The sequence below is a fragment of the Ammodytes marinus genome, assembly GCF_949987685.1.
Source record: "Ammodytes marinus genome assembly, chromosome: 4".
Classification (NCBI taxonomy): Eukaryota; Metazoa; Chordata; class Actinopteri; order Uranoscopiformes; family Ammodytidae; genus Ammodytes; species Ammodytes marinus.
Window position 1 is genome coordinate 18,732,632 of NC_137233.1, and position 21,935 is coordinate 18,754,566.

Sequence of the window (21,935 nt, forward strand, 5' to 3'; positions counted from 1 at the left end):
TCCGTTTTTCTTTTATGTGTATATGTATGTATATAACTTTTTCCTCTCTGTATCTGTAAAAATGTATCTTTATTTTTAAATATTTTTTTCTTTCTCTATCTTCTTTAATTGTTTGCACACACAAAAAAAGGGTAGGATGCTGTAAATGTGTACGAAAACAGTCAGATTATACATTTTTTATCCTACAATAAAGTAGGCTGTGGTGAAGCGGGTAGGGCAGTCGGCCACTGGAGTGCAGGGTCGGTGGTTTGACCCCCCGTCTTCCAAGTGTCCTTGGGCAAGACATTGAACCCCGAATTTGCTCCCGATAGTTAGCTTGCGTGGTAGCTGCTGCTATTGGTGTGTGATTGGGTGAATGTGTACAAAACAATGTAGAGCGCTTTGAGTCTGTGGAAAAACAGGGAAAGGCCCTATATAAGTCGAGTCCATTTACCATTCACCATATATATAAAAAAAAATATTATAATTATATACTATATATTTCGTGGCCTGGGCAGGATTGTGGTAATAACATGTATGTCTGTATTTCAGGGGCCGGGTGGCGAGAAAGGTGACAGAGGAGAATCTGTAAGTGCTCATCTTACATTTACATTGTTCGCTTTGGTCCTCCACATTAAGATAGTGAAAATAAGTTCATGTTTTATACCATCACTTCCACACAGAACTGAAGTTCTTGTTTTTCAGGGTAAAATTGGACCAACAGGACCATCTGGCCCACAAGGTCAAAAGGTAAACCCCTTCTAGTCCTTGTTGTGATTGATGCAATATAACCATCAACAGCTTCGTAGTGAGACCTTAATAGAATAGAATAGAATAGAATAGAATAGACCAGGGTTAGTGCTATTTGTTTTTCGGTACATGATGGTAGGACACTGCTTCTGTCCTAACATCACACATATTATAATACAACATCACAGTAATAAAGTGTAACCATAACATATCACACATCTCACCAACAGGTCATAGTAAAAAAAAACTTAGGCCGCATTAAAAAGTCCTTAGTATTGGTGATGTAGTGAAACCTTCTTGATTTTTCTAGATATAAGTGACACAATACATAGAGTGGAGTTGAAAGGCATTTGTGTGTGTGTGTGTGTGTGTGTGTGTGTGTGCGTGCGTGCGTGCGTGCGTGCGTCTGTCTGTCTGTCTGTCTGTCTGTCTGTCTGTCTGTCTGTCTGTCTGTCTGTCTGTCTGTCTGTCTCAGGGAGCATCTGCTGAGTCAGTGTTGACCGGTCCGCCTGGGCTCAGAGGCCTTCCAGGAGTTGCAGGAGCGAAGGGAGAGGCTGGTGCTGCAGGTCCAATGGGAGCTAAAGGAGACAGAGTAAAGGATTTACACATAGTACAAGTCAATACATTCATAATCCCCATTGCCATTTGCTTGTATGTGTAAGCTACTTTCACTGTGTGCTCCAGGGTACGGACGGACCTCGCGGTGATAAGGGAGAGAGAGGAGAGTCTGGAGAAAGAGGACGTGACGGCTCTCAGGTGTAGATTACAATATTGCAATAATCACAAGCTCCTGAAGTGAGAAAATCGGATTTCGATTTGTTGTTGTTGTTGTTCATTGCTGTTGTTCCATTTTCATGAGAAGCAATCTGGGGGTTTGTTTATTTCAGGGAATACCAGGAGAACCAGGAAAACCCGGCCAGGATGGGAAACCGGTGAGTGTTTAGACATACTAGATGTGTGAGCTAATTTATATACCAGAAAGGCGCATTTCAAATCAACAATATTCTATGTTTCTTTCTGTGTTTTTTTGGAATTTTCACAAATAGCCTGATACAGTAATAACTTCCCTGCTTTAGAGGCACTTGTCTAACTATTTAGCTGAATATTTCCATCTAAAAACTTGGTAAGTGTTCATTTTTTTACGAGAGTAACAACTTTTATTTAAATATTAATCAATATTATATAAGTATGTTTACATTTACTTACAGTGTTGTGATGTGTTAATCTAGGAGTTGGAATGCAAATGAAGACATTATGCACCATTAAGCGTATAGCTTTTTCTTTTTCGTTCCTTAACATACTTTATAGTGATAATAATAATATAGTGGATATGCCATGCTTGGTTGGGTGCAGGAGTAAATCTAAAGAGACGCCATGAGAGATATTTAGAACTTTCTCACAGTTTTTGTTTTCCTTCCCTCCATGACGGAGCAGGGCCCAACAGGGCTGTCTGGTCCTCGAGGCCAACCCGTGAGTAACCAGTAACTCAAAGCAAAGTGGGGCCTTCTCTTAGAGGCTTCCTCTTCAAAGGAAACCACTGGCTGCAAGCACTAAGCTGATGGAGCTCTTGGGCCGAGGCTTGGTAGATACTTGGTTACTTATAGAGAGTAACCTTTTTGCAGCTGTGCGGCTTACACCTTCCTCTCTCTCTCCCCTCATATTTGCTTAATCTCTGTCCAATTCCTTTCCTGTGTTGTCTGTTTCCCCCTTCTACCTTCCCCCTGTCTTTCATCCTCTCTTTAGGGCTTGCCTGGGTTCCCAGGAGTTCTAGGCAGACCGGTAGGTTCCCTTGCTGCTGCTGCTGCTGCTGCTGGCATGCTTGAGCTGTGGAGAAGGGAGGGCTGGGAGAACCTGTACCTCTGGTATCGGATACTAGAGGGAGAAGGGGGAAATGGACCAAAGCTGTAGAGATGTCTGTAGACTTTAGCTTAGACAGCAAGTAGCTCTAATAATGTATGGGTGCTTAACAATAGGAGACTAGAACAACCCATAAACGGTATGCACACACTGTTTTTCATCACTTCACTGATTTTATATCAAGGTTTTAAATAAAACTATAGTGCGTAAGTTGATTAAGACTTTCAGCTCCTCAAAACTCTCTCTGTATTTTGCAGTATGGTAGCGTTTACAAACTGGTGTCACCCCCTGACACTGGCGCAGGAGCTCAAGAAGCACCCACGAAATGTTTCAGATATTGATTTTACTGCTAAGAAAAAAACCTTGAAGTACAGCAGGAGGTATAAAATCACCCAAGGCTTACCTCATGTAGATGTGCCGACAGTGTTGTTGTAATTACAACTGAACTCTGAATTCCTCATGGGGACAACAGTAGTGCATTACGCATTATAGCTTTAAATATCATTCAGGGAGCTGTGGTCAGCGGGAAGTCGAACCATGATCGCTTTATTATGGAATATTAATTAAGAAGCACTTGTCCACAAATAATCTGTGTCAAACTTGTGCCGAGTTTTAAAGTGTAATTTTAAGTATGTAACAACACCACATATTTGTTGAAGGAAATGAAAGAAAGTCAGCTGACATCCTGAGATGAATCTCTCGCCAGGAACCAATGTACAACAATAGTAGGGAATACTAAATTGAGTTTACTCGAAAAAGTCCTGTGTTGTCGAGTCGCTTGAGTCTGCTTATCATGCATGCAGCTGTGCCTGCTATCTGTTGTGTGCTTATCCCTCTCATTGTACTGATTTTTCAGAGCTTACCATGTGAGTCTCTCTTTGTTGACACTATTGATCCTCTGTGTTTGTGTTGTCCTCCCTGTCGTCATCATGAGTCATTTGTTTACGTGTTTGTATACGTGTGTGTGTCTCCTAGAGAGACGGTCATGTGAGTCAGTCCCACGTCTGTGTATTATTTACAGTATGTTAACCCCATGTTGTCCAATATTGAGTGCATATAAAGAATGTAAAGTATTTTACATTTTAATGGGCTCCGTCTTATAAACATTCATGCGTAAAATACATTTAAGCATGTGTCATGTACGGGACTATGTGTTAGATGTGCACAGTGACTTCCTGGAGTTTTGTCATCACAGTGATTGCCAGGCAATCAGCAGAGGCTTCAGGAAGTCATATGGAATGACAAACACAAGTACATTGGATCAGTCCTTTCATCTAAATCTCAGCAAAAATTTACATAAGCTTTTCCAAAAATGACAACATAATCCTTATATATTCCTAAATGTGTGCTGTGTCCAGTTCTACTAAGTATTTTAAGATACGAATACGGTGTATATGACTTGTAATTTTGCTTCTAGGGAACCCCAGGAGAAACTGGCGTAAGGGGGCCAACTGTAAGTAGCACACACACACAGCGACACACACACACACCCATCCACATACTCTAATGGAAAGCAGACATTTACATGTTGGTGTTTTTGTGTTTTAATTAGGGCCCCATGGGTCCTAACGGCCTTCCAGGTCCAGCAGGCGTGAAGGTGAGTGTCTACTATCTCAGTGTGCCTACCTGTTACCACATGCACACTGAAAGTATTTAGTGTGTTGCTTGCCGGACAAAGTCTTAAAAAGTATATTTTTTTACAGGGTAATCAAGGAGAGCCAGGTGTTGGTGTCAAGGTAAAACACCAGTGGTGTTTAACATATTTTAGACATATGATGTCTTTGCCTTAGTATCTAGTCACATTACATTCTAGACATTGAAGACATTGAAGTGTGAGTTCATTCCTCCTACCTGCAGGGTCCTCCTGGTGCCCAAGGGAGCACAGGTCTGCCTGGGCCAGTAGGTCCACCAGGAGCTGTAGTAAGTCTTCCCCATAATTCACAGCTTCTACCTCAGTGAACAACTGCTTTCACATTTTTTTCTCAAGAAATTCACAAAAAAGAAACTATCATTCGTGTGTGTATATTGTGTTCCCTCATTCAACTGTATTTATTTCTCCCTGTAGGGTCCACAGGGCCCACCGGGACTATCAGGGCAGGTGGTAAGTATGCCATCCCTGATCTGGCTGCTACTGTTCCTGCACAGTGAGGAAGTGTCAAATTGAAGATATGCTTTTTCCGCCTGAGGCATGTGAGGCATATCAATAAAAATGCTTTTGATTAAACACATATACAATGATGTATTTGCTGCTCTTCAGGGTGAAGCGGGTAAACCGGGAGTCCCTGGTAGAGATGGGATCCCTGGCAAAGAAGGAATACATGGATTACCAGGAAAGCAGGTGTGTGTGTGTGTGTGTGTGTGTGTGTGTGTGTGTGTGTGTGTGTGTGTGTGTGTGTGTGTGTGTGTGTGTGTGTGTTTGTATTCATGTACAGTGGACTGCATATGAGGTGTGCTCTGTGCTGTTTATATAAGGTCAACCTGTGTGTAATCATTGTGTAACTTGCTCCTCAGGGCATTGCTGGGCCTCCAGGCCAAAATGGCTTAAAGGGGGAGCAGGGAGACAGCGGCCCCCCAGGGAAGGTGAGAATATACTGTCTCTACCGAGCAACCTCCAGCTGAAAGGACAGTCAATGAAATTGTTTTTGCTGTTGCTTTTATTGGATGTGATCCCAGCTGCAGACTGATTTTGCAGCCTGAAGTAATTGAAAAAAATCTCTGTAGTGCTATTATTAGCTTCCTATCGCAAAGGTTTTTTTTATCTGATGAACAACACTAGGTGGTTCTTTTTTTGAGTCATTCTTCAGGGAATGCTGTTGTTTGTCCACCCGAGGCTGGGGCTGCCTGTAACCAAACCGCGATGACGAGCAATCCAAAAGAGAAAGCAACAGAATAAGTACTTTCTGCCAGACTGTGTATGAAGGGATCTGTCAGTAGCCTGTGATTAAATCCAGTAAAGCCAATACAATGGGAAAGTCAGATTTGGAGTAATTAATGAATGACAATTAATTTGAAAATTGTCGTACACACAATGAAAACACATAATTAATTTGTTACATATTATAATTGAGTGACAGCATATCATTGTGGACCTGTTCTCTCTTCTCGGAGATGCTGTGGTAGGGTGCTTATGAATTATAGGGTGAGGGGGTCACTTTTTAGAGCCATGCAATCACTGTACGTCTAAAGGGAGAGCTGTGTCCGCCAGGCCTGTGCTTTTGTCACCAATCATGTCAGTGATATTCATGGACAGGATAACGAGGTATAGTCATGGAGGAGAAGGGTTGCAGTTCGGTGGGCTGAGGAATCTCATAGCTGTTTTTGCAGATGATGTGGTCCTGATAGCATCATCGGCCTGTGACCTTCAGCACTCATTGGATTCGGTTCACGGCCGAGTGTGAAGTTCACATCAGAGGTCTGAGGAAAAACAATGGATTGTCTTCTACGGTGAAGGAGTTCAACGGAATCGGAGAAGCGGTGGCGGTTTTGCACTGGCTTTAACCCAGCTTTGTGACGAAATGAAAGCTGAGCCGGGAAACAATGCTCTCGATCTACATGTCAATCTTTGTTCCTAGTCATGAAGGTTGGGTCCTGACCAAAATATCTAATCAAGGGTACAAGCGGCCAAAATGTTTTTTTCTTTATTAGAGCTGGTTAATGTGGCCCGGGGAATGGTCCTTTCTGGAGCTATTGACCCGGCACCTTATAGTAGAGTAGATGAAGATGGATGGATGGATGGATGGATGGATGGATGGATGGGGTTGGCTACGTACCTCTTACTTAAATTGTTCAGTGCAAGTGGTACAAGCTGCTCTTGTCTTGCATCAATTCATTTAGAAAAAGGTGATACAGTACATAAATAAAACCCTGGCGGATCAGAAACTAATTTGGGGAATTTATCCGTGGATGTAACGAGAAAGAGCCTGGAGAACACTCTTGACGGGTACATTGATGCTCCCAACCATCACAAAGAAATGCCCTTGAGCATTGTGTTCCAACTACTCTTAGAGCTCATCATGTAAGGGCGCACTCACACTAGGGCCGTTTGCCTGTTCCGTGCTGCAGGAAGATTCAGCACGATTCCTCCCTCCCCACTCCCCCCACTGGCCCGTGGTCACACTGCTCGTGGCCTGGGCACGATTGCACCTTGCCTACGTCACTGTGCGCGTTAAGGATTTGGAGCGTAGTCTACTTGTAGGCTATACGACTGTTTGTGAATATTTTCATCCGGCCAAATTTGCATCATATATTCCACTTCCACATTAGAGCAACGAGAATCCTTAAACTATTGTTTTTTTAAATGTATAGCCTTGACGTAATAGGTCGCGATGGACAGTCTCATATTTGTGCAGCACGCTGTTTATTATTAATATAACGGCCCGTCATCAGACCATACGTACCAGATGGTTTTATACACATCGATCGCTCCATCAAATCCTAGTCAGAACTTTTTGTATGGGCAGAGATCGTTTTTTTAAGTGTCTTTATAAAGTTTCCTGTTAAACCTTAGTGTAGGCTACTGTTTCCTTATCACCGGGCCGCGGTGTGTTGTTTTGGGTGCGTCTCCAACGCCATGCGTAAAGGCAGTTATGACAGCTGACGGGAGGAAAAAGAAAAAAATCAGCTGACGAACGTGAGTAAACACGAAAACCTTTTTGCTTTGCTTTCTGCGCTCACCAATTTAGCTCTCTCCCTCTTTTTTTAGCCCACACCTAGGCCTACACACACGTTAATTCTCACACATTTTATGTAGCTACAATTCCAAGTGGTGGGCAATTCTGGTGCCGACTAGTAAGGCAGCGGACGTTAACGGACTATGCATCCTTAATAAATTCACGTCAGGAACGCCGCCTGTGCCCAAGCTACTGATACTATAACAGCAAATGGCGGCCATTTTTTTAAATGATTGCCATAGCAACCATAGGATAAATTGGCAATGGCCCTATAGCCAAAAATCTTCCTTAGGGCATGCTCTAACAGTGTGCCAAAGCTCATGTTTGTATAAAAAAAGCAAAATGCATTCAGATATCTGCTGGACTAATAGGGCTCCCTATTTGTCCATTCTATCCACTCCATTCTATTTTGAAGACTTGTGCTGGTTGCACAAGTCTATTTTAAGGCTCATAATCACCTCTCACAAATAAATAGTATGGGTATATTATACATTTTCTGAATCATCAGAGGGCCTTGAGTACTGACGTTGTTGAGTGTTGTGTCCCTGGTGTTCTTTCATTCAACAGGAATGAAAGAAAGCATACTGTTTTGGCGGAACTTGTGAGAAAATGTGTTATATTTCTGGTTTAAAGAAGTCATGTGACCTCTGTGTTTGTCAGACAGATTCAGTATTGGGCTTAAATGAAAGCCTCAAAGGTCCCCTTTCCAGTGATACCAAGCATCATATTACAGAATATGTACAATATCCCTACCATGAGCCTAAACCAGATATACACCGGATCCAAAAAACGCAATTTATCTTAGGGGGTTAGTAACTTCATGAGCTGAAAAAAGTGATTTCGCTACCAACCCGTCACTGCTATCGTGATTTTTCTAGTACTAGGGGTTTACACCTTGCCAAAAAACAATGATAGCATTTGCCCCCCAGATGATACCGATCAACCCCCCTGGCTCATGGACTATATGTTAATGAGCTTTGGCACGGGGCCGCGGCACTAGTGTGAGTGGCCCCTAATACTACATGGTCAGAGAATGAACTCGATGCTCCAGTGCAGCTGCTCCCATGTTCAGATCAACACACCCATGAATCCATTTACCATGGATTTAATGTTTCACTTAAATCTTTCTCTTGACAAATAAACAAGCCTCAACATTTTAGGTGCAAAAGACACTCACTCGTTATTTGTCAGCGCTACTTGGTCTTCAAATGGAAACACCGACACTAAAATGAGATTGCATGCTCTACGACTGCAGAGTGCAGAACTATGTTACTTTAGATTGGCTTCCCTTGTCTGTAGCAGTTCTACAGATGAGGATCTCAATTGAGCAAAACAAAATTTCACATACATTGATAACTTTCTGTATGCAGGGCTCATCCCATCATCATCATGCTCTATCTATTGTACAATATCAATGTCATTACGCTGTGGACACCAACACAATTCAGACCAATGTAATCATATATAGCATTTATTAAGCTATAATAACCTATACTTGCATCTGACCTAATCTGATGAAAGGATAAGCACTATACTCTAATCTCCTGTTGCTGATCCCCTTTGCAACCTGGGGCACAGGCTTTTGTAATTCCAAACAGGAGTCTGGATATTGACATGTAGTGGCTCTCACACACACACACACACACACACACACACACACACACACACACACACACACACACACACACACACACACACACACACACACACACACACACACACACACACACACACACACACACACACACACACACACACACACACACACACACACACACACACACCAGCTGTTGACTCGATTTTTAAGCATTTTGATACAAAATCAGTGGCTCTCTTATACAGGTGTGGGGACAGCTTCATCATATTACTCTGCATGATGCCTTTACAGGCGTTTTACCAAATGTGTGGCAGCAGGTGGCTGTTTGTGATGCTACACAAATAGCTATTTAGGGTCATGATGCTCATTTTCTTTACGGCAGGGTGCACAAAGTGTAGCTCTAAAAGCATTTACATAATGTGTCAAGGAAACTTTTTCCTCAGTTCATCATAATGTAACTTTCATCAGAAAGAGGGGTATGGGTAGAACCAGTGAAGGCGGCAATCCCAGCCTATGGTATGTGTTTTAACCACTAGGCACTATTGTAACCCAGATGACAAACAAGCTTAAAAGGACAGCCAATCTGATTATCTTTTTTATTTGAAGTTGATGGCAATCCAATCAACCCAGACAAAAACCCCAGATCCTTGAGTTGAAGAGCTCAGAGCCTAGAACTGCCAACCGTATGATTTTCCTGCCACGGCGATAGGGTATAAACTGCTCAAAGCCGGCACCACTATTACAATCAACTCCCAACACTACTTGCACAGCTACAAATCCCAGACTCTAGCTTTACCCTTTTTTGATTTGACTTGGAAAAGATACTTACCTCCGTGGAAAGACTGAGTATGGACTGAGTTCTCATATTATTGATATTGTGTATTATTCTGCTTTGGTCACAGTGATTTTGATATTGCTTATGCAGTGAATGGTGAATTATTTTAAGATTGAATCAAGTTAGTAGAGTAAGAATATTAAACCTGGATCCAGATAGAGACTATTCAGATTTTGAATTCCCTTTATTAGGATGAACCCAATCAGACTTCTTGTATTATTTGAAAATAGCTCAATGGTTTGAACCAAAGAGAATGACAAAACTGTGTTATATCGTTGTGAAATGTAACTGTAAATTGAGCCTATGGTCGCATATTGTATATTGTTATATTCAAAATTGTTGTATCAAAAATACATGGTACCAGTTCACAGCGCTTTGTCTTGTGTGGTCATCGGCTATTGCAGATTGGCTTTTCAGTCTCCTGTTCAAGTCTAGTATCCTCGGATTCTGGTCTAGTGTGATTGTAATTTGTACCAACTAATTATAAGTGTACTATATTTACACTCACTTTCAGTAGTTTCAGAAGCCGAATGCTAAGCTATGCTCTTTTTTGTTTTAAACAGTTTACACTTGTGATTGCGAGGAGCTTCTAGTTGACATTGTAGTGGTTTATATTTGCAGGTAGAAGGTGTTGGGAAAGTGGAGAAAAAGACACAAAGATTGATCTTGCTGGTCAAGTTCTCAGACCTGCTTTTTCAAACGTTGTCTAGCAGAAGTGACGAGTGTCTGCTTTAGCTCCCTCATTGCTGACAGCCTCAGGTTCAGCACCTTGGACAGAGATAGAGTGACAGTCAGTCAGTGAGTTCACTAGTTTGATAAATGACCAGGCAACGCTTGCCCATCTGCTCTGCAGCTCCACCACCTGTTAACACACACAAGCGCACATATGCACACACGCAAACATACACATTTTATCTCTGCCAGTCAAATAGAAACGGCTCCTGCTTTGTTTCTTTTTCTAATTTTTTTACATACAACTTTTATGGAAGTTGTCATTATAGGGCAGAAAAATGTGGGGACCTTGAGCGACAAAATCTGCAAAATGTTCCTTTAATTAAGCTTCATGGTCTTGTGTTTTATTTTCTTTAAGTTATGTCATGTCGGATCAGAATTGTTCATACACCTTGTGTCTCGTGCAGCAGAATGGTAAAGCAGAAGGAGTTTTGCATTAGCTGGCTGTCCTTGTCGAAGACATTATCCCTCTGTTATCATTCGAGAATTTTTTTTCCTTAGGGGCCTTAAAAGGTAGTGAGCCGGGGGGGAGAGGGGGTTAGCACCTAATCATTGAGAGCTGAAAATCTAATGGTTGAGCCAAATTGATATTTGAATACTAATGCTTTTAAAGTATACATTTACGGCTGCGTTGACAAGTACCCATACTACGACGCACAGGTAATAATTATTGTATTCTCCATTTTCCCACACTCTTTCAGGCTGTGGCTGGACCCCCTGGAACCAAAGGAGAGAGGGTGAGTTACTGTCATTAACACTATAGTGGCTCCATTAACCATTTATGACATTCTCCTTGTACTCAATGATATGTTCAATAAAAGTATTGTATGTAGAGTAGATGCATAGTGTGCTCTTTCAATGCAGCCTGGACTCAAAATGAAAGGCAAAAACATATATTAATTATTGAACAAAACAGATCACAGTTTTTTTTCCTGCTTATGATTTATATCCAGGGTCCTGCTGGTCAAACACTGCCAGGCACAGCCGGAGAGAATGGTGTCCCTGGGGAAAAGGTGAGCCTGACCAAAAACTGTCTGCTCTTGAGCGGGGGGGGGGGAGGGGTCACTCTCAGTCCGTGACACGAGACGGTGTGAGAAAATGTCAAAGTGCTTTCTCATTAAAACTGTGTGATACTCGCTGTCTCTCAGGGCAACAGGGGAGACAAGGGTGCTGCTGGCATCAGAGGCGAGAGAGTGAGTACCGTCATGTTGCAGAGCTGAGCGACACATACATTTAATGCTAACATAAAAACATCTTGACAACATGTCATCTGCTGTCATGCTAGGGAGAGGCTGGTGAACCAGGAGACCCGGGAGAAGATGTAAGTAAATCAGCTCCCACTGTGTTTTTTTCAAACTTAAAATGCATGTGATATATGTCTGAATGTGGTTTGGTTGTGTTCATATAGCACCACACATCCAGATCAGAATTTCATAATGAAGTCGTTATTATGTGCAGCATGTTGATATTTAGCGTGTGCTAGGAGGAACTGTGTGCGCCAATCAGCTCCAAATGGTCCAACGTTTCACTGGCCCTACCTATGTTACCATGTCCTACTTCAACCTGTGTTGCGAGTGGCGTGATTACACAGGTTAATGTATCCAGTCTTGTGGCTGTAACTCACCTCATTTCTCAAAGTAGCTTTAAGTCCATCTCTATAGGTCAACAAAGAATGTCAACTCTTTTTTTCGACAACCGAACTTGTCTTCACCAGGTTCATAATGGACACCAAATAGATATTAGGGAGGATTGCAAAGATGTGTTACTATATTTAAAAAAAGCTACCTCATTGTGTTGTATCATTCAAATGAATACAAATCTGATACATAGATATTTTTCTTTCATTTCCAATGATATGTTATTGGTATGGGTCTTCAGAAATCCCCAATAAGTATATTGTTCTCACAACCTTCATATGTGTTTTTCAATGCAGGGGATGCAGGGATCTCCTGGGACAAAGGGAGATAAGGTGACCTTTGAGTCATGTTCCTCATTCATTTCACTTAAATCGTCTAACCCTCTCAAATATTGTTGACACTTATGGCTTAATATGTGCATTGCAGGGAGAAAAGGGCATAGGAATGGCAGGTCCACCTGGTCTGGGTGGGCCTGCAGGTTTAAAGGTGAGAAACCATGTGGTATACCTCTTTGATCAGATAGTTTTTGTCATAGGTTTTTGCCATAGGTGTAACACATCTAACTGTGACTCATATTCAGGGCGATCCCGGGCTCCCCGGTCCAGCTGGTCCTCCAGGCCCACTGGGGAAGGCAGGTAACACTGGACCGCCGGGTCTGAGAGGAGAGACTGGACAACCCGGAGCTCCTGGGCCTACAGGGGAGAGGGTTAGTGGAGCTGCTCAATACACATAACTGGACTCTTTCAAGTCTTCTACTCAGTTTCAGTGTTTCTCTTTTTGAAATCGCTCAATGGCTTGGCACCTCCCTCTCTTTCCGACCTTCTTCACCCTTACACACTTGCTCGCCCGCTACGTTCCTCTGGTAGCGACTTTCTTTCCACTCGCGTCACCTCCAGTGTGGCCGACCCCTAAACTATGGAACACTCTACCTCAGAGTTTACGTGAATGCACCACAGTTGGCTCTTTTAAATTTCAACTAAACACACAGCTTTCGATCTGCATTCCCTGATCTTCTGTAAACGCATTTAATTTTTCATTTATTTTTATTTGTTATCTTTTTATATTTTCTTCCTCCATTGTTCCCTTTGATACTGTTATTAATATTACGTGTGTGTATATTCATATGCCTGATTCATCTTTTGTGTATAACATAACATGAGTGTATTATTTAAAGGTGTTTGATGTCTATTTTATCTGTGTATGTAAAGTGTCCTTGGGTGACTTGAAAGGCGCTGACAAATGAAAAGTGTTGTTAATGTTATGACTCTGTGGTATGGTACTTAACTCTTGAGCTCTCATTTTCAGGGTCTCCAAGGCTTTGCAGGCCGTCCAGGAAATGTCGGAGGCCCCGGCCCTCCTGGACCTGTTGGACCGGCAGTGAGTCTAGATCCTGTTGTTATTACACTTTTGATTTAGTAGCTATAGTTTCAACTAACCGTGTTTAGGCTTGATTTTAATCCTGTTCTACATTGTTGTTGGACGACTGCCTGTAGACAAGTTTCTTAAGTTGTTATATGGGTTCTCTAAAATCGTATTGTTCTGAGAAAGAAAAATTGAAAAGACCGACAATAGATGTTATGATTCATACAATCAATAATTTCTTTTTTTCAAGGGCTCTCCTGGTACCAACGGGCTCAAAGGGGACAAGGTGACTGTCACTGAAGCCAACACATATAACGGTCTACCTGTGTGTGTGTGTGTGTGTGTGTAAATGCTCATTTCTGAAGGGCGTACGTGTTATTTTTCTTTTTGTCAGGGGGAAGTGGGCGTTGGCGTGCCCGGTCCTAGAGGAGAGAGAGGCGATGCAGGGCCCAGAGTAAGATGAGATGGGATTCATCACTGTATCATGGAAGATGTTGATCTAATGTGTAACTTGCCTCTGAATGATGGAAACTAACAGCGTGTATTTGTGTCTGAAGGGAGAGGAGGGCCGTGCTGGTGGAGACGGGGAGAGAGGAGGATCGGTAAAGTGTTTTCCTTTTCTATTCATCACGCTCTAGGAACACGACGTACCACAGCAACGCAGCCTTTTCACCAAAGCTTTTAAGGAACTCAGCGAGGATGTTTGTGTTTTTCAAAATGCCTGAATCACCAGGGAGGCAGACTGTACAGCGGCACAAAGGGAAAAACACATGCATACATTATAGAAGAGCTTCTTTTTCTTTTCTTTTCTTTTACAAAGGTAAAATATATTTTTTAGATTATAAAGTGTTTCATGTTAAGGCCATTCAACCTGCACGCACTGTTTATTCAGATGAGTCATGGCAGGATTAGGATTTCAGTTTTGTTGTCTGACCAAAGGAAAACTTGGTCAGATTTATAAACATGCCTGATGGGTTTTTCAGTGTGGAGCCATACACTGTACACGTGTGTGTGTGTGTGTGTGTGTGTGTGTGTGTGTGTGTGTGTGTGTGTGTGTGTGTGTGTGTGTGTGTGTGTGTGTGTGTGTGTGTGTGTCTACCAGGGTCCTGCAGGGGTCCGTGGTGCTCGCGGAGAGAAGGTGATTACCATTCCTTTTTCCCCATTCATACATGACATTCTGCTAGTGCGTCCCCCACACACCCTGCTCATGTTGAGTAGCGAATTAAATTCACACACCTGCTTGGAATGTTTTTCTTTCAATTATTTTAGGGAGACATCGGGCTGCAAGGGGACAAAGGAGAGAAGGTGTGTGCATTTATAAATATCTGATGTGATCGAATACTGCTCACCCTCTTGCTCTCTCTCTCCCTCTCTCTCTCTCTCTCTCTCTCTCTCTCTCTCTCGCTTTTATTTTTAAAGAGTGATTGACAGAAATGGCTGAAAATTAGGCACGTTTGTGTCTGTGTTGGCTGATTTTTGAAAGAGCTCTTTTACTCAGTTGAGAGCAAGAGGAATATATGAATGAACACACAATGTTAATGAGCTGCCATACTAGACAGGATGAGAATGTGTGTGTGTCAATGTTTTTGGGGTGAGGCCAGATGTTTACAGCTGTGTACTGTCACTCACAGGGGGACACGGTGCTGGTGGGAGGAGCTCCTGGAGACAAGGGCACCAAAGGAGAAACAGTCAGTGAACACCTGGCATGGGTCAAAATGATCAATACAGCAAAAACATCCACTTTGGCTTTTACATTGTACATTTGATTTTGCTTTTTGTTCCATTTTTTAGGGTGACAGGGGACCCAAAGGCGGGCAGGGAGAAAAAGGGTTGAAGGGTCAAGATGGCCCACCAGGGGAGCAGGTACATTGATTTAGTCTTGCCAGAACATATATGATAATGTGTTTATGTGTTTTTTAATAGTTATTTATTGAAAAATAGTAAAGTCAGCGAAGTATTTGAAGAAAAATGGCAGAACATAGTTAAATATGCCCATCTGAATTTCCGAAAAGCCCAACGTGACATCTTCAACATTGCTAGTTCCATCCATCCAAAAGTTCAAAACGCATGTTATATTATTTCAATCTATCAACACTATTTCACTAATATGAAGCAGAGACACTTACTACAAGGAGAAGTAAATCAGCAAAACGTTGGGAATGAATGAGTCTTACATTTCAGGTTCAGGTGGTTTCTTTTTAACAGTATCTAATATCGATTAGGGGCGGATACAATATTGTCATTAGCAATGCAGATCTGACAGTCAAGCAGGTTTTAGCATCAACTATTTAGGAAAAGGAATATATGGCATTTAAACAATACTCTGGTGCTGCAGTAAACAAAAGACAAATTAAGATGTCACTGGATTCAATCTATGTTTTGTGTAAATGTGTGCATTTTCATCAGGGTCTGAGGGGGGAGCCGGGAGAAAGAGGATCCACTGGATTTGCAGGTGCCCGTGGCCCTGGTGGACAGAAGGCAAGTGACACTCAGCATGGATACTCATTGTGATCAGATCGGTCTAGTGATGAATGGCAGGCAATCATTTCATTGCTTTAATTACTGTAATTTGCTTTTTCTCTCTCTGCAGGGAGAAGCGGGCCAACCTGGGGTACCTGGGGAATTGGTGTGTGTTTTTTTTTTTTTACTGCCATCGAAATACAGAATGTGCGTGTGTGTGTGTGTGTGTGTGTAGTTTTTTAGTTGACAGAATAAGGGATGATTTGTGTTTCTCCTTCCAGGGTTTGTCAGGAAAAGATGGGCTGATGGGGCGCAAAGGGGAGCCCGGAGAGATTGGTGTCATAGGATTGAGAGGAATCAAGGTATCTTCATTGTGCGCGTGTGTGTGTGTGTGTGTGTGTGTGTGTGTGTGTGTGTGTGTGTGTGTGTGTGTGCATGCGTGCGTGCCTGTGTGTGTGTGTGTGTGTGTGTGTGTGTGTGTGTGTGTGTTTGTACTTTTGCATGCATGCTTGAGGCAGTGTTTTTCCATTCTGTGGGGATTCAACCATGAGGCATCTTTCAAGGGGCGCGCAATGATGGTCACAACTCATTACAGTAATAGCATACAATTGATATGATTGCAGGTCATACAAAGTGTGCCTATTATGTCCATTCAGAATGCTTGCTTTCACCCTAACATTATAATGATTAATACCAGTGCATATGTGTTTGGTGTTCTGCCTGATTTCCATTTTCTTTCTTTCTGTCTTTCATTCTATTAATTTATTTGAATTATATTTGAATCACTCAGCCTATCATATGAGCAACCCTAGGTGGGGGCGCAATTTCATTATTTTAACCTCCATTTAATCAGATAATCATTGTGATAAAAAATCTCTTTTTTGAGAGAGACCTGACTACAGCAGGAAGAGAAGTACAGAGAGAATATAGCTACTCATAAACCCACAAACAGCATCAGAAACAACCACAGACATCTCTCTAAAGGTACAACTATATAAAGTCCTTCCGTGGGATGCAAACCATGCATGCACTGGAACATTAGCCCCTCTGAGTCATCGGCGGTTGTCAATTATCTTGCTCTTAAGTGTCATTAAGCACTGAACACCCATAATCTGGAAAATGGCATCCGCTTCTTCATCACATCCGTTGCTGTTTGTGAACTGCTACCCACGGTGGTTCATGTACACATGTGTGTGTTTCAGTGTGTGTTTGTGTGTGTGTGTGTGTGTGTTTTTGTGTGTGTGTTTCTGTTTGTGTTTTAGTGTGTGTGTTTTCGTGTTTGTGTGTGTGTGTGTGTGTGTGTGTGTTTTTGTGTGTGTGAGTATGTATTTTGTGTGTGTGTATGTGTGTGTGTGTGTGTGTGTGTGTGTGTGTGTGTGTGTGTGTGCCTGCCTGCATGTGTACAGTAAGTGATGACGCACACGGATTCAGCCTGAATGGCAGGAGAGAGAACGCTCTGTCAGCAGATTGATGAGCTCTCTGTCTGTCTGGTTTGGTGCATTTTGTCTCTTTCTGTCTCACAAGCATCTTCATGTGTTTCTGTCACTGATTAACATGTGTGTTTCCAGGGTGACCGGGGACCCAAGGGGGCATGTGGAAGCGATGGAGCCAAAGGAGAGAAGGTGGGATGATTGAGACAGACTGAACAATGTGAGAAGAGAAAAAAGGGTTTCATACGGACTGAGATTTTGACACTGGGTCATTTCAAATAATGAACACATAAATGGAAGTGTGTCAGCATTTCACTGACGCTAGTAGAATAAATGTATTATATGCTGTATCACTTTGCTTTGGTTATATGTTTAAGTTTAATAGGCTTAATAAGTCACACATTTATGGGCGATGTACTGTATGGTGGGGAAGTTCTTGAAACTGTGTTTGTGTTCAGGGGCTATCTGGTACTAATGGAAGATCTGGCCTACCAGGAAGAAAAGGCGAACAGGTAGGACTAATGTCTGTGGAAGAAATACAGGAACCATGTTGCGTGCTCTTTTCCTCTGCATGCGTCTTAAAGACATGCCCTCTGTGTTTTCCAGGGGGAACTCGGACCACCTGGGCCCTCAGGGACCCCCGGAAAAGAGGGAATCGTCGGTCCCAAGGTATGTGCTGCTGTGTAACTTTTCTTTGTATCTAAACTGGGCCCGTATGCAAAGCTTAACCACTTCACATTGTCTGTGTAGGGGGACCGTGGTTTTGACGGGCTTGGAGGACCTAAAGGAGCCCAGGGAGACAAAGGTGAAAGGGTAAGTTTGTTAACTTCCACTTCAGTAGAGTGTGCATATACTGTAGGAATCTAAAAGTAGACTGTTCTAATATTAAAGGTCACCTATTATGCAAAATGCACTTTTTCACAGGTTTTCAAAATTAACATATATCTATCTGGCAGGTAGATTCAGGGCCAAACAGAGCAGACTGGGCTTTTTGGAAGCCAGGGCCTTAAAGAGACAGGCTCTAAAACTTAGCGTTTCAGACCGAGGCTGAAAAGAGGATATTTGGTTATGGCACTGTGAGAAATATAAAGGCTTTTTTTTTAAACTATGCCAAGAACATTTTCTACTGTAGGAAAAAGAAATTACAATTTTGAACCTTAGAAATGAGCTTAATATGTGACCTTTTAAGGAGGCTACATTTTGCATCTCCATGTGCAGCAGGTAGCATCAATGTGATGTACAGCGCTCATCCTTATACAACTCTAGGAGAAGTTGACTGACTGATGAGTAACCCTCTCTGTGCTCCATGTAGGGTCCATCTGGGCTCCCTGGTTCCCCCGGTCCCAGAGGGGTAGACGGGGCGGCGGGTGTCACTGGCTCTGTGGGACCAGCCGGAGCTAAAGGTCCCGAGGGGCTTCAGGGACAGAAGGTGACTGTTCTGTTTTCTCACGATGTCTGCCTTCTTACTAATGAAAGATTTGAGAGCCGTCTTCCAAATCGTTAAGTGTCGAGGCCAAAGCCGTTTCAAACAACGTGTCCGCAGCCATCTTTGTTGTTTACTATCACCACTTCGACGGCGCAAACGCAGCACTGTGTCGTCATCCGGTTACAACTGCCCATATCAGATAGTACGATTTGTTTGGCAGCTCTGAATTTTCTGACATACGTAGTTATTAATCAGCTCTATTGGTTCGTGCCCGACCAGTAAACTGAGCAAATTTTAAATTTTGCCAGTGGCAGGTCTGGATTTCCAGGCTTGGATAAATCTACACATTGCTTGCATGTTTTATCCGTGGGAGCAGAGGTCTATTAAAGAGAAGATGAGATATGAAGACGTTCCAATCCCCTGTTACACCAGACAAACGGGTGCACCATCAATTATGATCGTGCACGGATATGATGGAGATGGTGTGGCAAAGAACAATACTGTATAATGAAAACAAGAATATATAAAAGTGTCATGGTGAAGGCACAGCAATGGTAGCAGTCAGGGTTGTACAGTGGTGTATTGGTGTCGAAAATAAACTCTTCTTTTTGACAGCTCTAAAGGTTGACGTTAGACACATATAGACAGATAAAAAGAATATAGTATTTTTGTGTTTCTCTTTCATTTGTTTTCCTCTTTCTTCTTCACCTGAATGCTTGTTTTGTGTGATTGCTTTGTATTTCTTTGGGGATAGCAGTCTGATGGGTCCTGCGTTTGACTGGCTTGTCTGCTGTATAATCGAGTAAATAAAGAGAGTTGATGACAGGAGAGCATATTCTCTTTATTCAACCTTGTTCCACTATTTTCCTCAACCAATATTTTTTTGCTTGGGTGCCAGCCTAAAAAGAAGGCCCGAGCTACTGGAGAAACTGAACCTTTAATGCCGTGATGTATGCTATATAATTAGAATACTGTAAGATTATGAAGGAAATGGGGATATTTACATTCATGTGCTTTAAGTCCAATGTATCAGCACTGCGTTATGAAAGTTGAAGGGGCTTTCACACCTACCTTGTTTGGTCAGGACCTTCGTACTTTTGTGTCTAATCCGATACAAAGTTACAGGGGTGAAACAGGACCACGGCAAACAGCCGGACCTTGGTCTAACGAAAGAGGTCCTTTCAGTCTGGATTAAACCAAACCATGGTTCGGTTTGTGTCCAGTTTGAAAGCATTTTTTGGATGGTTCGGACTTTTGCCATTTACAGGGAGGAGGAATGAGCTCACGGGCAACTGTAGGTATGTCATGGAAAGGTATTTAGTGCCCTGGCAGAACTGCAATGTGAAACCAAACCTAAGCTGATCAAAACTATACAGTAGATAAAAGAAATTAAACTTTGGTTCGGCCTTTTAGGTGTGAAAACGGCCTTATACGTTTGCTTGTATTATACATTGTATGCTACACCTCTTCAATGCTGATGTGCTGTATGATGTAATGGGCTTTTTCCTGTGTGTCAGGGAGAGAGAGGTCCACTTGGACCTTCTCAGGTGGGTCCACGCGGTATCCCAGGAATCCCAGGGGAGCGAGGAGAGCCGGTCAGTGTCAAATTGCTGCTTGTTTTCTTATCTAATAGGAAACTACTTGCTGAGAATATTGACATCACTCAGAACTGAATTACTGGTTGAAAATGTATCACATTGTTAAAGGAGGCTAAGTTGTCTTGTATGGACCAAAAGCCACATATTATTAAAGCCATATATTATTTCTTAGATTTTAGTGATATTACATTGTTGTTTGGGCATCTAGACAATCCCATACAAGGACACAGGATGTTGATACTCAGAAAACTAAAATATACTAAAAAATATAATTTACTTTGACACTGAATTTAGTTCATGTGCTTGCACTTGGTCTCATTAACATGTGTGTGTGTGTGTGTGTGTGTGTGTGTGTGTGTGTGTGTGTGTGTGTGTGTGTGTGTGTGTGTGTGTGTGTGTGTGTGTGTGTGTGTGTGTGTGTGTGTGTGTGTGTGTGTGTGTGTGTGTGTGTGTGTGTGTGTGTGTGTGTGTGTGTGTGTATCCTAATACCTGTCCATGTTGCAGGGAGAGTTGGGCCCAGATGGAGCCAAGGGAGACAGGGGCGAGTCAGGCATGACGGTCAGTGCTTGAGCCTTACCGCAGGGCTACACCTGAAGATGCTGACGCCAAGCAGCACAAACACACACACACACACACACACACACACACACACACACACACAGTTGATATTACAGCCATGTCTGTAAGTAGGTTTTGTTTCCTCTGCTCTCCTCTTTATTTTGTATTCAGGAGGATGAAGTCAGAGACTACGTTCGCTCGGAGATGAATCAACACTGCGGTGAGTATTTCATGCGACCCGCTATTGATCATGTTTAACAGGGTTGTCCCCGAGTTGAACTTCAACCACTTGGTATTCACGGCATATGAGTCACACAGCCTCAGCTAAACTCTATGAAAGCACTAGAGAAGCTATTGTAGAACTGTTACTGTGCCATGACTCTTTGAACTGACCTCTGTTATTCCCCCTCTCTCTCTCTCTCTCTCTCTCTCTCTATCTATCTATCTCTCTCTCCCTCTGCTTCCTTCCTGTCCATCTGTCCGATCCTCAGCGTGTGGAGGTAAGTGAGCCATTCAGCTGCAGCAGAAGAGAGAGAAAGGGGGGACAGATGGGCCGTGATTTAGCATGAGTCACAGCGGTATACTGTACCACATATGCTGCTTCAAGGTCTGTAGTATAGAGAGTACTCAGTGTCATGTATTATATATTTTTGAAATGCTCGTTTAGCATTTGTGTGCAGTTTCATTGGGTGGAATGCCCGATTGTTTAACCCTCACACACATGTTTAAATGATTTAGCATCACCTTAGCGATATAGCTAAGTTTACCGGTTTCATAATAATCAATATTTTGTGTGAAGGCTGCTGGCCTCAGTTGAATCAGCACTGATTTGACTTGGGTCTTTGGATTTGACCTTTGACTCGAGTGCGACTCAAGTCCTTAGAGCAGCGGCTTGAGTCAGTAAACGATTACAGCCCGTTTTTTGCAAGATTGCCCAGTGTTGATCAGTCTTGCAAAAACTTTGTGGTAACACTTTACAATAAGGGTACATTAATGAACTATTAGTTAATGCTTGTTTACTGCTATAAATGGTAAGTACATGCT

The 21,935-nt window shown here is 42.5% G+C and overlaps 1 protein-coding gene across 1 annotated transcript in view; it reads left to right on the forward strand.

The window, feature by feature from the left end:
• col7a1 (collagen, type VII, alpha 1) overlaps positions 1–21,149 on the forward strand; it is a gene marked incomplete at its 3' end in the record, with an annotated part of 60,317 nt that extends 39,168 nt beyond the window's left edge. The window contains exons 75-113 of the mRNA XM_080026571.1: positions 532–567; positions 685–729; positions 1,205–1,321; positions 1,414–1,485; positions 1,617–1,661; positions 2,473–2,508; positions 4,004–4,039; positions 4,139–4,183; positions 4,290–4,322; positions 4,444–4,506; positions 4,652–4,687; positions 4,844–4,924; positions 5,098–5,166; positions 11,122–11,157; positions 11,374–11,433; positions 11,569–11,613; positions 11,706–11,741; positions 12,354–12,389; positions 12,484–12,543; positions 12,638–12,763; positions 13,363–13,434; positions 13,670–13,705; positions 13,814–13,873; positions 13,977–14,021; positions 14,522–14,557; positions 14,689–14,724; positions 15,051–15,107; positions 15,211–15,282; positions 15,826–15,901; positions 16,014–16,045; positions 16,161–16,241; positions 17,448–17,501; positions 17,768–17,821; positions 17,916–17,978; positions 18,060–18,122; positions 18,622–18,738; positions 20,253–20,330; positions 20,838–20,891; positions 21,063–21,149. Of these exons, the coding sequence (XP_079882697.1) occupies positions 532–567; positions 685–729; positions 1,205–1,321; positions 1,414–1,485; positions 1,617–1,661; positions 2,473–2,508; positions 4,004–4,039; positions 4,139–4,183; positions 4,290–4,322; positions 4,444–4,506; positions 4,652–4,687; positions 4,844–4,924; positions 5,098–5,166; positions 11,122–11,157; positions 11,374–11,433; positions 11,569–11,613; positions 11,706–11,741; positions 12,354–12,389; positions 12,484–12,543; positions 12,638–12,763; positions 13,363–13,434; positions 13,670–13,705; positions 13,814–13,873; positions 13,977–14,021; positions 14,522–14,557; positions 14,689–14,724; positions 15,051–15,107; positions 15,211–15,282; positions 15,826–15,901; positions 16,014–16,045; positions 16,161–16,241; positions 17,448–17,501; positions 17,768–17,821; positions 17,916–17,978; positions 18,060–18,122; positions 18,622–18,738; positions 20,253–20,330; positions 20,838–20,891; positions 21,063–21,149 (2,286 nt within the window). The remainder of the gene's footprint in view (positions 1–531; positions 568–684; positions 730–1,204; positions 1,322–1,413; positions 1,486–1,616; positions 1,662–2,472; positions 2,509–4,003; positions 4,040–4,138; positions 4,184–4,289; positions 4,323–4,443; positions 4,507–4,651; positions 4,688–4,843; positions 4,925–5,097; positions 5,167–11,121; positions 11,158–11,373; positions 11,434–11,568; positions 11,614–11,705; positions 11,742–12,353; positions 12,390–12,483; positions 12,544–12,637; positions 12,764–13,362; positions 13,435–13,669; positions 13,706–13,813; positions 13,874–13,976; positions 14,022–14,521; positions 14,558–14,688; positions 14,725–15,050; positions 15,108–15,210; positions 15,283–15,825; positions 15,902–16,013; positions 16,046–16,160; positions 16,242–17,447; positions 17,502–17,767; positions 17,822–17,915; positions 17,979–18,059; positions 18,123–18,621; positions 18,739–20,252; positions 20,331–20,837; positions 20,892–21,062) is intronic.
• Between the last annotated feature and the right edge of the window lie 786 nt (positions 21,150–21,935).